The sequence below is a fragment of the Heptranchias perlo genome, chromosome 1 (genome assembly GCF_035084215.1).
Source record: "Heptranchias perlo isolate sHepPer1 chromosome 1, sHepPer1.hap1, whole genome shotgun sequence".
Lineage (NCBI taxonomy): Eukaryota > Metazoa > Chordata > Chondrichthyes > Hexanchiformes > Hexanchidae > Heptranchias > Heptranchias perlo.
In genome coordinates, this window is record NC_090325.1 from 65,484,592 (window position 1) to 65,502,543 (window position 17,952).

Below are 17,952 nucleotides of genomic sequence, written 5' to 3' on the forward strand. Positions count from 1 at the left end.
ATTGAGATTGATGGCTATTTGGACACTAAGGGAATCAAGGGATATGGGGATAGGGCGGGAAAGTGGAGTTGAGGTAGAAGATCAACCATGATCTTATTGAATGGCGGAGCAGGCTCGAGGGGCCGTATGGCCTACTCATATTTCTTAAGTTCTTATAAATGGTTATGATAAGGTAAATAGTGTCGGCTTGTTTCTGCTGGTTGGGGAGATTATAACAAGAAGGTCCAAATTTAAGATAATCACAAAAAGAATGAAAGGGGAGGTTAGGAAAACAATCTTTATACTGAGGGTGGTTAGAGTGTGGAATTTTTTGCTATAAACCGTTGTTAAAACAGAGTCTTGGAATTCTTTTAAAAGGAAATTAAACAGTTGCTTGAAAAAGAGGATATGGAGTGGAGGAATAAAATCAAATAGACTAGTTATAAACAGGAAAAGACTGGGAAATCATGGGGGTAGTGTTAAAATAGCAAAAAAAAGATTAAAATGCATGTAAAGCAATGTGCAGATTGTAGGAATCTGATCACACAATGTTATTCTGCTCAGTTCCATGATTGCTGTGAAACAGAATGCACAACTGCCAGTAGCAACATGCAGGCTGTACCAGGTATTCTCTTAAAAATGGCTTTTTATGCATCAATGGATTCTTGTGTAGTATAAATATTAGAATCCATTCCTCCATAATATTAAAGATTATGAGTGAAGTGAGTTAATGTGACATTGTTGGAAATAGAATTTAGTGGCACTTGCTTTTTAGTGCTGGTCAATGTTGTTGATGTTTATTTTGGAAAATGATTTGAAATTATATTATTGCCGGTCAAACAAATAAATCACAATTAGTTAGACACGCATAACTTTGAATAAATGCCTTTTCTCTTTCAGTCTCTTTCTGTAAGAGGAAATACTTTCAATGTAATATACTCCCCTCTCTAGTTATTGTGCAAATATTGTTAAAAAGATCTTTGCCATCTGTTAGGAAAAATCTAATATTTGAAGTCCTGTTGACTCCGAATCTAGGAAACTAAGCTGGTCCTAGGGATGTGTCAGTCAGTGAGTATCGCCATCACTGTAGTTTCAATTGACATGTTTCTCATTTGAAAATTTACACCAGTCAGGAAAGGAAAGGTACCATGTAGTGATTGCTTCAACATATTACAGGGTTAGCTGCTGACTGTCCAAGGCTCAATGTCTTCATACTGAATATAGGATTTTTAGATGATTTGTGATTATGATGTTCCTATTGCCTGATTTCTCCAGTTCACCTTTTCTCTCCAGCAACCTCATTCTATGAGTGTCAATCCCGTTTTTTTTTAACATCTATGTTTTATCTTTCAAATTTATTCTCAGTGAGAGTGTAGATATTCCAAATTCCACATCCCTTGTTAACCTAAATCTGAAATATCTCTTCAGGGCCCAACAGCAGACAAGTCGACTCCGACCTTAAGACCTGTGTTGATGGCAGCTGGCCTCTGCTGCTCACCATTACAGCTGGATCTTCAGCACTCCTTGAACTAGCCCGATGTGACTCGCACTCGTCACTGATAATACTTTGCTGTTGCTCTCCCATGGTGATGACCTTCTCAGAGGTCTTTTCCAAATCTTCTGTATCATGGTCACTCTGGATAAAAAGACCAATATAAAAATGAAACTTTTGGAAATGTGATGAGTTAAAAGCACACAGAGGAATTTTGTGCCGTCATGCTAATTCATCATTACAAATACCACCGAGAGTAAAGTTAACTGTTTCAAAACTATAAATGCATTCTATTTGCATTAGAGTAGTCTCAGTACTATCTTTTCTACAAACTTACCAAAATCTTGCTTCAAATTTTTTTTAGATTAGATTTGAATCATAGAATCATAGAAAGGTTACAGCACAGAAGGAGGCCATTTGGCCCATCGAGTCTGCGCTGGCTTTATGCAACAGCAATCCAACTAGTCCCACTCCCCCGCCCTATCCCTGTAGCCCTGCAAACCTTTTACTTTCAAGTACTTATCCAATTCCCTTTTGAAGGCCACGATTGAATCTGTCTCCACCACTCTGACAGGCAGTGCATTCCAGATCCTAACCACTCACAGAGCAAAAAAGTTTTCCTCATATCACCTTAAATCTATGCCCTCTGGTTCTTGACCCTTCTGCCAATGGGAACAGTTTCTCTCTATCTACTCTGTCTGGACCCTTCATGATTTTGAATACCTCTATCAAATCTCCTCTCAACCTTCTCTGTTCCAAGGAGAACAACCTCAGCTTCTCCAGTCTATCCACGTAAATTAAGTCCCTCATCCCTGGAACCATTCTAGTAAATCTCTTCTGCACCCTCTCTAAGAGCTTCACATCTTTCCTAAAGTGCAGTGCCCAGAACGGGACACAATACTCCAATTGTGGTTGAACCAGTGTTTTACAAAGGTTCAACATAACTTCCTTGTTTTTGTACTCTATGCCTCTATTTATAAAGCCCAGGACCCCGTAAGCTTTGTAAACTGCTTTCTCAACCTGCCCTGTCACCTTCAACGATTTGTGCACATATACCCCAGATCTCTCTGTTCCTCAGCCTCTTTTAGAATTGTGCCCTCTAGTTTATGTGTTCTGTGTTCTGTGACATTTAAGCCCCAAGTTTGAGAGTCTCCGCTGGCAGTGGTGAGCCTTGCTGGGGCAAGTGCGGGTCACGATTTATAATGTGTTGCATTTTGCAGTGAAGAAAAATGCTGGCCTTTGGGGCCTGGGCTGGTGACCCGCAGAAGCTTCATTATACCTATACAGTCTATTTAAATTGGTTGCAACGCTAGATTTAGCTGCTTTCTCAAGGAAATGACAGAGTCTTTGCAAGGAATAACATGTTCATCCTCTGAAAAGGAGGCATCTGCTTGACAGAGCACAGAACCTTTCCTGGGAGGCAGGGTTCCCAAGACTACAGAGCATCATAGATGGCACCCATGTACTGTACAATATGTTAAGCATGGCCACCATTTTCGAACAGTCATGATGCACTACTGTCTCCTGGGGAGAGTGTCCTACAACATTAAACAGGATGACCGTCCTTGCACCCACCTCAAGCAGCAGCACATCCATTTTGCCATCAAACAGGGAGTGAGGTGCTGCACTTTTTCACCTCATGTCCACATATCTCTTTCCGTTTCATGGCTCCATATTGGGTTACCTTTCACGTTGTTTTTGCCTGACACGTCTTTCTTCTGGAGCTTATGCTAATTATTTTTTTTATTCGTTCATGGGATGTGGGTGTCGCTGGCGAGGCCGGCATTTATTGCCCATCCCTAATTGCCCTTGAGAAGGTGCTGGTGAGCCGCCTTCTTGAACCGCTGCAGTCCGTGTGGTGAAGGTTCTCCCACAGTGCTGTTAGGAAGGGAGTTCCAGGATTTTGACCCAGCGATGGTGAAGGAACAGCGATATATTTCCAAGTCAGGATGGTGTGTGACTTGGAGGGGAACGTGCAGGTGGTGTTGTTCCCATGTGCCTGCTGCTCTTGTCCTTCTAGGTGGTAGAGGTTGCGGGTTAGGGAGGTGCTGTCGAAGAAGCCTTGGTGAGTTGCTGCAGTACATCCTGTGGATGGTACACACTGCAGCCACAGTGCGCCGGTGGTGAAGGGAGTGAATGTTTAGGGTGGTGGATGGGGTGCCAATCAAGCGGGCTGCTTTGTCCTGGATGGTGTCGAGCTTCTTGAGTGTTGTTGGAGCTGCACTCATGCAGGAAAGTGGAGAGTATTCCATCACACTCCTGACTTGTGCCTTGTAGATGGTGGAAAGGCTTTGGGTAATCAGGAGGTGAATCACTCGCCGCAGAATACCCAGCCTCTGACCTGCTCTTGTCGCCACAGTATTTATGTGGCTGGCCCAGTTAAGTTTCTGGTCAATGGTGACCCGCAGGATGTTGATGGTGGGGGATTCAGTGATGGTAATGCTGTTGAATGTCAAGGGGAGGTGGTTAGACTCTCTCTTGTTGGAGATGGTCATTGTCTGGCACTTGTCTGGGGCGAATGTTACTTGCCACTTATCAGCCCAAGCCTGGATGTTGTCCAGGTCTTGCTGCATGCGGGCTCGGACTGCTTCATTATTTGAGGGGCTGCGAATGGAACTGAACACTGTGCAATCATTAGCGAACATCCCCATTTCTGACCTTATGATGGAGGGAAGGTCATTGATGAAGCAGCTGAAGATGGTTGGACCTAGGACACTGCCCTGAGGAACTCCTGCAGCAATGTCCTGGGGCTGAGATGATTGGCCTCCAACAACCACTACCATCTTCCTTTGTGCTCGGTATGACTCCAGCCACTGGAGAGTTTTCCCCCTGATTCCCATTGAGTTCAATTTTACTAGGGCTCCTTGGTGCCACACTCGGTCAAATGCTGCCTTAATGTTAAGGGCAGTCACTCTCACCTCACCTCTGGAATTCAGCTCTTTTGTCCATGTTTGGACCAAAGCTGTAATGAGGTCTGGAGCCAAGTGGTCCTGGCGGAACCCAAACTGAGCATCGGTGAGTTTGTTATTGGTGAGTAAGTGCACTGTCGACGACACCTTCCATCACTTTGCTGATTATTGAATTATTCAAACAAACTAACCCCACAAAACTGATTGCAGTCAGTTCAGTGGACTGGAATCCTCTGGACCAATGTTGCCAGGATTGCAAAATCGGAGCTTTAATATAGTATTTGCCATAGAGAAACATGGAAAATACTTAGCTTCCAATGACTGATAGATTGAAGGTAGGGACACATGCTTTGAGAATACGGCAGAGAGATAGATCTTTAGTTGCCAGTAATCATTTCTGATTGTTAGTTTGAACAAAAGAACACTTGCAGGTAAGGTATATCTGAGTGTCAGACAACACTGGACTTCAAACCATAAGCCTTCAGTTGGAATTCATAAGAGTCATCAGGGAAAGTGGTTCTGGTAATTTGATGTTGGCAGGTTGTGGATGTCTCATGGAGCAGGATAGGTAGGCAATTTCACCTGATATTTTTGGGAGGGGTACTTAACCCATGCCAAATAAAATTGGGGTGGGGTAAACATATGAGCCCTCTTTCTCCCCTAGTGATTACACCTATGATCCACAGCAATTCTGGGACCATTTCTATTTGTTTCTGACCTGGTTTTAGGAATTTGGGGACCTCCAGTAAGATTAGTCATGACACCCCACCCCCCTCTCCCACCCTGCACTGGATTTTTTTCACTCCACCTAACAGATACCAACACACACATATAATTATGTTTGAAAAAAGGCTGAGACTCTGATGTTCCTGTAAATCTGTATTGATTACCAGATACGTGTAGTTACTGTTGACTTTACTTAATCCATTTTATTTTGTTGCAGGATTATACTTAGCTACTTCAGTAAGAACAGAGGAAAGAAAAACAAAAGACCATCACTGAGAGCAATTTCACTTTATGAGTAAAACTTGTCACATTAAATGTTCTCTTTGTCATATATGTGGACAGATTGCCCAATTGGGCATTCCCAGCGAGGAACAGCGCTTGCAAGGAGCATTAGTTGGGAAATCATGGGCAGTACAGCTCCTCTCCAGCACAGCTGATCAGGGAATCAGCTCTATAGACAGAACATTTTGGTGTAGCACAGCTGTTCATTTGCTATGAAGCTTTAAGCCAGTTCTTTATCTACAGGAAATGAGAATAAATGAAGATATGTACAATACTGTCCTCTCAATGAGAGGTAAGCAACACTGTCCCTGTCCCATTAATAGAAATGGAGCACAAAGCCTGAATGGCAGCTTAGTATTTGTCTAAGAACCTAATTACTAAGTAATTAATTACCTATGTGAAATCCATTACCATTTTTGCAAATGTTTGGAAAATTAGAGCTTTACTGTAAGACACCAACCGTAATATGAAACATGTTACAACTTGTAATTAGCATGTACTTCATACTATCCCTTAATTTCTATTACTGACAGATCTTTTCCACCACAGAAGATAGATGTATCCTTATTAAGACTACTTGGCCTTAGTGAAGCTCATGAAAAATATTTGGATGTCTGGTATAGAAATTGACAGCACAAGAGGAAACAACTATTGTCACACCCAGTTTCCTTACTACTACTGTCGAGATAACAAGTATGCAGCTTGGATCATAAATCATCGTGTTTCAGGTGTCTAACACCACATATAGGAGCGGTTCTAGTGTTTTAGCTTTGTTTACATTCTTCAGCAGTTCTAATTTAAAACAACAAGTTTGCACTTGCACAGTTGTTTTAAAGTTGTAGTCTGTGGCAGGCATACTGTCACCCCCTGATTGGGATTGTCTATACTAAAAGTGAGCACAAAGCAGCTTCTCTGACCTGTATGACATGCTGGACTGCCTTACCAGCTGATGAAAAACATGACCACCTCTTTTACTGATGTACAGAGGCTCTAGTGGCAGTAGTGCCACCTCATTTACATTGCTGGATTGTCACCAACAGTGGAGTTACTACTGGTGAGAAACCGGCAATATAAATGCAGATCATGAATATACTGATCACTAAATAAGATTCCATGTAAATAAACTCGAAATGCACTAAATAGTCAGACTGCAAAATGTTTAATAATCATAGAATGCATTAACTGGATTGGTAAAATGTAGCTTGTGGTGTGCCCCAGGGATTTGTGTTGAGAACTCCCTTGTTTTCCATATATGTAAATGATTTGAATGTGGGCATGGGGGAGTATCAAAATTTTGGTGGGCACAGAAAACTGAGATAGAAAGTAGGAAGACATAGAAGGAAATTGGACATGAATTTAGATTTGAGGTTAGGATCAGATCAGCCATGATCTTATTGAATGGCGGAGCAGGCTCAAGGGGCCGATTGCCCTACTCCTGCTCCTATTTCTTATGTTCTTATGTAGGAGAGTGGGCAGATAGGTGGCAAATGTAGTTCAAAAAAGGTAAGTCTGAAATGGTACATTTTGGGAAAAAGAAAGACAAATATTACCTTAAATGGTACAATTCTCAGTGGAATGGAGGACCATAAAGATGAAAAGGTACAGATAACACAAAGCAGGATTGTAGGTGGAAAAAGCCATAAAAAGGGCTAATAGGATTCTGGGTTTTATATATAGGGGCATTGAATACAAAAGCAAGGAGGTGTTGATGAATCTGTACCGGGCCACAGTTAGAGTACTGTGTGCAGTTTTAGGGCATCTCTTTATAGAAGGGATATTGGAGCCATGCAAAAGGTGCAATGATACCAAGTATGAGGGGATATAAATATGAGAGACTTCAAAAACTAGGTCTACATTCATCACTGCAGGGAAGGTTAAGGGAAAATGTAACAGAAGTATTCAAAATTACAAAAGGGCAAATAGAGAAAGATTACTTCCTACGATTGATTAAACAGCATAACAATAGGGCTTAATGCTAGAAGATTAAAGCAGAAGTTGAATAAATTGTTATACACAGAGGATTACTAGAATGTGGAATACATCATCGCAAGTGGTACTGAAGATAATTTAATCACAGCATTTAAGAAAGAGTTAGATAAACAATTGAAGAAGAAAAATATTAAAGGTTACGAGGAAACAACAGGAAAGGGGGACTAGAGTAGATAATTCCAGTGTGGAGCGAGCAGTGGCACATGCAGAATAGGCCAAACGGTCTCTTTCTGTGATTAAATTTCTATGATTCTATGATGGGAGTCCTGCTCAGAACTGATTTTAAAATCAATCTTGTATTTGCTGCAACAACAGCAACAACAACTTGCATTTGTATAGTGCTTTTGAAGCAAAAAAAATCCCAAGGTGCTTTATAGAGGAGTAATCAAAAAAAATGATGCCAAGCCAAAGAAGGAGATAGTAGGAGGAGTGATAAAAAGCTTAGTCAAAGAGATGTGTTTTAAGGAGGGTCTGAGAGAAGGAGATGGAGATGGGGAAGAGATTACGGAGGGAATTCCGGAGCATGGTTACTAAGTGGCTGAAGGCATGACCACCAATGGTGGGGCAAAGGGAGTGGGGGATGCACAAGCGGTCAGAGTCAGAGGAACAGAGATTTCTGGGGGGATGGAGTTGGAAGGCTGGAAGAGATTACAGAGATGGGGAGGGGCAAGGCCATGAATATTTTTTAAAAAATCCAAGTTAATGTTTAAATCTAAAATAATTTCAGGTATGTTGCTGAGTTTCCATTTAACCACCTTGTAGTGCAGAACCTTACCTGAACTGGACTTTTTGGTGAATTTATAGATGGATGGCTGTATGCTGGATCAGGGACATTCTGACAAGAATTTTGTGTAATCCTAGAGAGCAAGATTTGAAAAAGTAATAACTAAATAGAGACAATGAATATTAATTTTGGTAGTATTCCTTGTATGAAACATAAAGCCATTTAGTTGTATTAGCTACTGTTGTTTTAACATGGTAAGGCATCCATATAGGATTTTGAATGTTTCTCAATCCTTAGTTACAGAAAGACTTTGCTTTTTGTAATGGATTTTAAAAAATAAAAATCTTGAAGTGAAATGTCACTTGAAGCTTCAGCAGTACTTACTTGATCTTAAAGTACACAAGCAGCATCAAAACAGTGATTGACAAGAAAGCCAGGAAGGTGGATGATACAATAGCTGCAGTTTCTCCTTTTGCTGAAAAACACAAAATGATCATTATACTCAGAAACAGAGATAGAAGAAATAATAGCAACAGTGTTGGACCATGTACTCGGCTCTGCAAAACTAGCAAACAAAGCTTTGATTTTAATATAACATGGATAGATTCACTGTCATGTTGAACACAACTGCTCCAGGTTGTAGATGTGGGTTATAAAATTGCATTTATATTCAAGATATGGGGATGAATTTCCACGGGGGTTGTCCTCCTAGATCAGCGGAAGAGCTGTGGAAACCCTGGAATTTCACTGAAATTTCACCCCCTTTGTTCTTCGAGGCCTACGTGGGGATGGTTCCTCCCCTAGAAGACTGAGCTGAATGAACAAAGTCCATGACAAGGCAAATTGTACAAGGCCTGTGGAGGGAATGGGTTTGATGGATCGAGTGTCCTTTTTTCTTTCCATACTTTCTTATGTCCTTACATACAATACTCTATAGAACAACAGTGAGTATAATCTGTATTGTTGCATGAAGGATGCATTTTCAATATGTTAATTAACAAATTAAACATTGTTGCCTTAAAGTTGAGCTAAAATACATACTATGATACAACAGTACTCAAAACTTACCAAAGATTAGAGTTTTAAAAGTGATGGCTGTACCATTTGTGCCTCCTTTCACTGTAGATGCCATGACATTTACCCAGTACAAGGTATTGCCTCTTAGGTTAACCAGTGTGTGTTTTCGACTTGCTGATCCAACAGTCACATCTGCAAAAGGATTGTGTACAAGAGTGCAAGCAGTTGTGTAAAAAACTACCTCAGTGTTCCCAAATCAATCGAGCTTTCCTGTGAAGAATGCTTTTGTTCAATAGTTTCCTATAGTTCTTTGATTGCTTTACTCTATAGGGCTCATTCTGTGAGCACCGCTTCTAAGTGAAAGCACCAATTCATAGGAACATAGGAACAGGAGTAGGCCATTCAGCCCCTCGTGCCTGCTCCGCCATTTGATAAGATCATGGCTGATCTGTGATCTAACTCCATATACCTGCCTTTGGCCCATATCCCTTAATACCTTTGATTGCCAAAAAGAATTCATGGAATCAGCTCATATATTTTCCTACTTAGGAACATAGGGAAGTACAGGGCCAGAAAAGAGGTTAGAAATGCTGGAGGATACTCAGAATTCATCTTGTCTAAATCAAGTAAGGTGACCTCACTGATGTGGGGAAGCATGGTGTGCTCTTTATTTTGTATTATTTTCCATGGGTAAGGTGCTGATTGAATTGAGTGATCGTAATTGCACATTCTGTACATTCACTTCACTGTGATATAAAGATCTTATTGATTTTATCAAGCCTCACCTCACCGTGTTTGCTCAATCCACCTTCAGGGAGATTGAAGAAATACACATACAAAATATATGAATATCTTGTTCATGTCACAAGGGGGTATATTATTGTTACATCCCTGGGTTAGGCTGTTGTACAAAAAGACAGACTGTAGCATGAGTCAACATCTGTAAAAGCAAGATGCTCAGACTGCTTGCTGACCACCACTGAACCTGAGAAGGTATCTATGGCAGAACCGAATTTGTAACACTCCTCCAATGTGTTAGTGAGTAGGTTAGCCACACAGTTCAGTGAAATTTCAGGTTCCAGTCTGGGCTGAGCTGATCTCATCTGGGGGTGATAGTGGCACTACAATTGCCTCAAAAGGGGGAAGAAAAAAAATCAGCTAGAGCTCCTGCCCCTTACTGGTATCCAGTGACCCCTGCTGAATTACATGTATATGGCAACATCAGGATTATCTATGATCTTGATCTTGTCCCTACACATGCACTTCAGAGGGTGGGTATTCGGCGGTGAATGGCTCACCTCCTAATTGCACAAAGCCTCTCTACCACCTGCAAGGTACAGGTAAGGAGTGCGATGGAATAATCTTCACTTTCACAGATGGGTGCAGATCGGTGCGATACTCAAGAAGCTCAACACTATCCAGGACAAAGCAGTCCCCTTGATCGGCACTTCATCCATTAGCCTAAACATTCACCCCCTTAATCACTGGCATACCATAGCTACTGTCTTACTATGTACATGATACATCTGCAACCCCCACCACCTGGAAGGAAAAGGATATCAGGTGCATGGGAACTGCGTCAACTTCAAGTTCCCCTCCAAATCACATACTATCCTGACTTGGATACGTATCACCGTTCCTTCATCATCGCTGGGTCAAAGTATTGGAACTCTCTACCTAATATTGTAAATACCGGTCGGCAAGATTGGTGTAGGAACTGGTGTAAATTTTGCTGTATCTTTCAATTTACGCCAATCCTGGAAACTCAGGCCCCTGGTGTCATAGATCTGTGCCCCTTTCTCCTCTGCTTTGTGCTTGGGAAACATGAGTAGGGTAGTGTAGTGGTTATGGTAATGGACTAAAAACTCAAATCCTACCATTGCAAATTGTAAAACTACATCCCTTTATCCCCTTTATCTACCCTGCTAGTTACATACTCAAAAAACTCTAATAAATTTGTCAAACTTGATTTCCTTTTCACAAAACCATGTTGACTCTGCCTAATCATATTAGGCCAGAACTTGCTCCGAACAGTGTGGCAAGGCTCTCTGCACCTCCTGTGGATAAAAAGTACGAATGTACTTACTGTAAATTTACTGGATTCTGATATCTTCCTCAGTGGTGCATTCCGATATCAATGCAGGCCACGTGCGCATGGAAACACTGTGGGACTGCAAGCCCCGCCCACAAGCAGGCAAGTTAAACTCATAAATTTAAAGTGACATTCCCTATGTTAGTCCAAATAAAAATTTAATGTAATAACAAACCTTATTATAAAAAGGCAAGGAAATGATTTATAATGTGCTGAAACATACGGAAATTAAGTTAAAAAATTTTTAAATAATATTTTAATGATCAAAAAATATTAAAATAGGAATAATTAGACATTCCACATTTTTCAAATTTAATTTTTTGTTGTTTTGCAGTCATTATAAGTCTCTGCGCTTTTAAAAGGTAGTGTAAGGCTGGTATTCTCATGGTGTAAGTATCTTCGTTCCAGCCGGGCAGATGGGTAAGTTTACGATTGTTTGGTGATTGTGTTTGATTGTATATTGATTGTGGTGTAGTTGGCCCTTTAATTCGGGACTGTCAAAATGCTGTTCAACCAATCAGAGCAAGTTCGTGATTTCCGGGTTGTAATGCTCCGATGGATCGGACGGCGGTTGGGATGAATGCCATTACAGAGTGGAGTCCAAGGCAAGTAAGTTCTGGGCTAATATGATTTTCTAAGTGCAGTGTTACCACTTCCTTATAATGGATTCCAGCATTTTCCCGACGACTGATGTCAGGCTAACTGGCCTGTAGTCCTCTGCTTTCTCTCTCCCTCCTTTCTTGAATTGCGGGGTAATATTTGCTACCTTCCAATCCACTGGGACTGTTCCAGAACCTAGAGAATTCTGGAAGATCAAAACCAATGCATCCACTATCTCTGCAGCCACCTCTTTTAGAACTTAGGTTGTAGGCCATCAGATCCAGGGGATTTATCAGCTTTTATTCTGGCCATCAACGTGATAGAATTTGATTAGAAATAATAGGATAATCCGTATCAGGAACTTTGCCTCAAAACTTCCCAAATTAGAAGGCAGAAGTTCTTGACACACTGAATAAGATGCTGCTGCCAGTAACTGCAAGGTGAGGTGAGAGTAACTGCCCTTGACATCAAGGCAGCATTTGGCCGAGTGTGGCACCAAGGAGCCCGAGTAAAAGTGAAATCAATGGGAATCAGGGGGAAAATTCTTCAGTGGCTGGAGTCATACCTAGCACAAAGGAAGATAGTGGTTGTTGGAGGCCAATCGTCTCAGCCCCAGGACACTGCTGCAGGAGTTCCTCAGGGCAGTGTCCTAGGCCCAACCATATTCAGCTGCTTCATCAATGACCTTCCCTCCATCATAAGGTCAGAAATGGGGATGTTCACTGATGATTGCACAGTGTTCAGTTCCATTGGCAACCCCTCAGATAATGAAGCAGTCCGTGCCCGCATGCAGCAAGACCTGGACAACATCCAGGCTTGGGCTGATAAGTGGCAAGTAACATTCGCCCCAGACAAGTGCCAGACAATGACCATCTCCAAAAAGGGAGAATCTACCCACCTCCCCTTGATATTCAACGGCATTACCATCACCGAATCCCCCACCTTCAACATCCTGGGGGTCACCATTGACCAGAAACTTAACTGGACCAGACATATAAATACTGTGGCTACAAGAGCAGGTCAGAGGCTGGGTATTCTGCAGCGAATGACTCACCTCCTGACTCCCCAAAGCCTTTCCACCATCTACAAGGCACAAGTCAGGAGTGTGATGGAATACTCTCCACTTGCCTGGAAGAGTGCAGCTCCAAAAACACTCAAGAAGCTCGACACCATCCAGGACAAAGCAGCCCGCTTGATTGACACCACATCCACCACCCTAAACATTCACTCCCTCCACCACCGGCGCACAGTGGCTGCAGTGTGTACCATCCACAGGATGCACTGCAGCAACTCGCCAAGGCTTCTTTGACAGCACCTCCCAAACCCATGACTTCTACCACCTAGAAGGACAAGGGCAGCAGGCACATGGGAACAACACCACCTGCACCTTCCCTTCTAAGTCACACACCATCCCGACTTGGAAATATATTGGCGTCCCTTCTTCATTGCTGGGTCAAAATCCTGGCACTCCCTACCTAACAGCACTGTGGGAGAACCTTCACCACACGGATTGCAGCGGTTCAAGAAGGCAGCTCACCACCGCATTCTCAAGGGCAATTAGGGATGGGCAATAAATGCTGGCCTTGCCAGCGACGCCCACATCCCATGAACGGAAAAAAAAACTGCTTGACATTATATACGGTGATGTTCTATGAGCTGTTGGTGGGGATCATCAATGGGATTTAGGAAATCGGTGGGGGTGGTGGGAGATGGGGAAGTATTGGATTTTTTTTGTCATTCCCACTGGCACTATCGATTTTTCTCTCTTTGCAAATGAACAAACTGAGCAGAAAAAAATTACAATATAATGAACGAAGAACTTATCACTTGCAACCTACAGCATCCTGATCCAGTGGAGAAAAACACTTACCAGGGAAGTAGCGTCTGCTCAACAGGTATTTGACTAAGTTTAGATATCATCATTACCACAAAATATAAGAACTTCTTTCAACCTCACCCAAAGCTCTGGTTGGTGGATAGTGATCAATGAAATTCTTAAGACATCTGATCTGAGTTCCTTTCTGCTCACACTATTTATCAATGATATGAAGAAAAGTGCCACCTGTATTATAATGTTGGTTAATGGCCATGAATGAGAGAGTTTGATAGCATTCACAGGGAAATGGACCAATTAGGCATAAGTTATGAACAGCAGAGGAATTTTAATGAAGGTAAGTGTAAAGTTATGCATATTGGAACAGGAAAATTATGGGATGTCCATTAACAAAGGTGGAAAAGGAAAAAAAATTGTGTGACCACGGACCATATATCTAGCCATAAATCTGACCCATCCACCCCAGGAAAGTTCATTGATGTTAATTCAAATATCTTAAGTGGCAACCTCAAGAACTATCACACTAAGTGTATTTCATTCCAATCACAGCAAAGAAGGTAAAAGTCTTTTCAGCTCACGTGACTCATTTTCACCAGCACTTTTGCAAAAGATGGTATAATTTGTGATGAACCCATGCTGTTTATTCACTGGAATTTCATCCCATTCCAACTGAGCTTCAGTTTTTCCTATTTCCTTCAGATGAACAAACGGACCACAAGCTGGAGCTGAGAAGGGAGACATAATGGAAAAACGCTGGCATAACAAAATCAGGGTTATGCACCACATTGAATGGCTCCTTTTATATTTTAGTAGCCGGAGGTGACTGTTTTATGAAGCAGTGGTAACATCTGTCTAATTGTTGTGGCCGTGGTGATTACAGATGTCTCCGAGCAATTGCTGCGCACAGAAAAGCATGAAGAGATTACAATCATACATCCAGCAGGCAAGCCTAAGATCTCCCACAGCCCTAATTCATGTTGCAGTAACGGTGGTTTCGCCAGTAATAATTAACTCAATACTTAACATTTGTCACCCAGTTTCAAACCAAGCCCAGAAATCATAGAATCATAGAATCATAGAATGGTTACAGCACAGAAGGAGGCCATTCGGCGATCGAACCCGTGCTGGTTTTGGAGAGAGTTACATTCGTCTATCTTTCCATACACCGACAGTCTAAATGCGCAGGTTAAGTTACGCAGTTACTTATTTACCCAGATGGTATATTCTCCCCTCAAAGTGAAAAGCCACATCACTCCTACACATTCGCTTATTGTTTTATAATAATGTAATAATTAGTCAGCTAGAATGACGGTATCCGACAATTTACGTGGCAGGAGCTGTGGAATAGGTCATTGTGAAGAGTCCATCTTGTGATGCTATTTCCCCCAGATGGTTACTTCCTGCATTGATATTGAAAAGACCCGCCAATTTCAGTGTAGGAAAGAAGCGAATTAGTCGAAAGGCAACGATATTAAAATCTCTCCCCTTGTTGTGCTATTCTGCATTTACCGTTAAAATTCGTGGCGCTATTTTAGGAATAGGTTTAACTTGTCAACAACTTATCTGTAATGGGCGGCAATGATTCTATGATTCTATGATCTGTGACGGACGGCAATAAGTCCCCATTCAGCAATCTAAAACGTGACAAATATCAGCTTACTCTGCAAAAGTAACAAATTACAGATTATCGGCCAATCCCTTCACCCAACCGGCTTCACTGGGATGGAAGGAAGTGATTGATTTCTGATCGTTTCCCCTGAAAGCGGCGACTAATATCACAATTGGACAAGGGAGGGAAAATATGACTGGGCTTGAGAATCATAGAATCATAGAAAGTTACGGCACAGAAGGAGGTCATTCAGACCATTGTGTCCATGCCAGCTGAAAAAGAGCTATCCAGCTTAATCCCACTTTCCAGCTCTTGGTCCGTAGTCCTGTAGGTTACGGCACTTCAAGTGCACATCCAAGTACTTTTTAAATGAGTTGAGGGTTTCTGTCTCTACCACCTTTTCAGGCAATGAGTTTCAGACCCCCACCACCCTCTGGGTGAAAACATTTCTCCTCAGCTCCCCTCTAATCCTTCTACCAATTACTTTAAATCTATGCCCTCTGGTCACTGACCCCTCTGCAAAGGGAAATATCTTACTATCCACTCTATTTAGGCTCCTCGTAATTTTACACACCTCAATTAAATCATAGATTCATAGAAAGGTTACAGCACGGAAGGAGGCCATTCGGCCCATCGAGTATGTGCCAGCTCTATGCACAAGCAATCCAGCTAGTCCCACTCCCCCGCCCTATCCCTGTAGCCCTGCACATTTTTTAATTTCAAGTACTTATCCAGTTCCCTTTTGAAGGCCATGATTGAATCTGCCTCCACCACCCCCTCGGGCAGTGCATTCCAGATCCCAACCACTCGCTGTGCAAAAATGTTTTTCCTCATGTCACCTTTGGTTCTTTTGCCAATCACCTTAAATCTATGCCCTCTGGTTCTTGACCTTCTGCAGATGGGAACAGTTTCTCTCTATCTACTCTGTCTAGACCTTTCATGATTTTGAGTACCTCTATCAAATCTCCTCTCAACCTTCTCTGTTCCAAGGAGAACAATCCCAGCTTCTCCAGTCGATCCACGTAATTTAAGTTCCTCATCCCTTGAATCATTCTAATAAATCTCTTCTGCACCTTCTCTAAGGCCTTCACATCCTTCCTAAAGTGCGTTGTCCAGAACTGGACACAATACTCCAATTGTGGCCGAACCAGTGTTTTATAAAGGCTCATCATGACTTCCTTTCTTTTGCACTCTATGCCTCTATTTATAGAGCACAGGACCCCATATGCTTTTCTAATCGCTTTCTCAACCTGCTCTGCCATCTTCAATGATTTGTGCACATATACCCCCAGATCCCTCTGTTCCTCTACCCCTTTTAGAATTGTGCCCTCTAGTTTATATTGCCTCTCCTCATTTTTCCTACCGAAATGAATCACCTCGCGTTTTTCTGCGTTGAACTCTCCCCTCAGCCTCCTCTGTTCCAATGAAAAAACCCCAGCCTGTCCAATCTTACCTCATAACTCAAATTCTCCAGTCCTGAAAACATCCTCGTAAATCTCCTCTGTACCCTTTCTAGTGCGATCACATCTTTCCTATAATGTGGTAACCAGAACTGTACGCAGTACTCAAGCTGTGGGCTAACTGATGTTTTATACAGTTCTAGCATAACCTCCCTGCTCTTACTTTCTATGCCTCGGCTAATAAAGGAAAGTATCCTGCATGGCTTTTTAACCACCTTATCTACCTGTCCTGCTTCCTTCAGGGATCTGTGGACATGCACTCCAAGGTCCCTCACTTCCTCTACACCTCTCAGTATCCTCCCATTTATTGTGTAGTCCCTTGCCTTGCTTGCCCTCCCCAAATGCATCACCTCACACTTCTCCAGATTGAATTCCATTTGCCACTTTTCTGCCCACCTGACCAGTCCAGCGATATGTTCCTGCAGTCAACAGCTTTCCTCCTCACTATCAACCACATGGCCAATTTTTGTATCATCTACATTATGCCCCTTACATTTAGGTCTCAATCTTTAATACCCTTTGCTTCCTGCCACTGAGCCAATTTTGGATCCAACTTGCCACTTTCCCTTAGATCTCATGGGCTTTTACTTTTCTGACCAGTCTGCCACGTGGGGCCTTGTCAAAAGCCTTGCTAAAATCCATGTACACTCCATCAAACGCACTACCCTTATCGACCCTCCTTATTACCTCCTCAAAAAATTCAATCAAGTTAGTCAGACACGACTTTCCCTTAACAAATCCATACTGACTGTCCTTGATTAATCTATACCTTTCTAAATGACGATTTATACCATCCCTCAGAATTGTTTCCAATAATTTGCCCACCACCAAGGTAACGCTGACTGGCCTGTAATTACTTGGTCTATCCTTTTCTCCCTTTTTAAACAATGGTACAACATTAGCAGTCCTCCAATCCTCCAGCACCACGCCTGTAGATAGAAAAGATTGGAAAATGATGGTTAGAGCCATCGTTATTTTCTCCCTTGCTTTTCTTAACAGCCTGGGATACATTTCATCCGGGCTTGGCAATTTATCTACTTTCAAAGATGCTAATCCCCTTAATACTTCCTCTCTCACTATGTTTATCCCATCCAATATTTCACACTCCTCCTCCTTAACTACAATCTCTGCATCATCCCCCTCTTTTGTGAAGACAGACACAAGGGGCTCGATTTTAGGATCGTGTTTCCGGCGGGTTCCCAGCGGGGTGGCCCCGAAAATCCCGATATCCGGTCACGT

At 42.2% G+C, this 17,952-nt stretch overlaps 1 protein-coding gene across 2 annotated transcripts in view; it reads right to left on the reverse strand.

The window, feature by feature from the left end:
* Window positions 1-379: 379 nt before the first annotated feature.
* LOC137322890 (interleukin-6 receptor subunit beta-like) overlaps window positions 380-17,952 on the reverse strand; it is a 70,207-nt gene continuing 52,634 nt past the window's right edge. The window contains exons 11-15 of one of the 2 annotated variants that reach the window (XM_067986091.1): window positions 14,223-14,369; window positions 9,170-9,310; window positions 8,486-8,576; window positions 8,153-8,234; window positions 380-1,615 (exon numbers count right to left, since the gene is read on the reverse strand). In XM_067986091.1, coding sequence (XP_067842192.1) covers window positions 1,385-1,615; window positions 8,153-8,234; window positions 8,486-8,576; window positions 9,170-9,310; window positions 14,223-14,369 — 692 coding nt within the window. In that variant the 3' untranslated portion in view covers window positions 380-1,384. Of the gene's footprint in view, window positions 1,616-5,396; window positions 5,626-8,152; window positions 8,235-8,485; window positions 8,577-9,169; window positions 9,311-14,222; window positions 14,370-17,952 lie in introns of those variants that run through there. The other variant, XM_067986099.1, reaches the window with a different exon arrangement.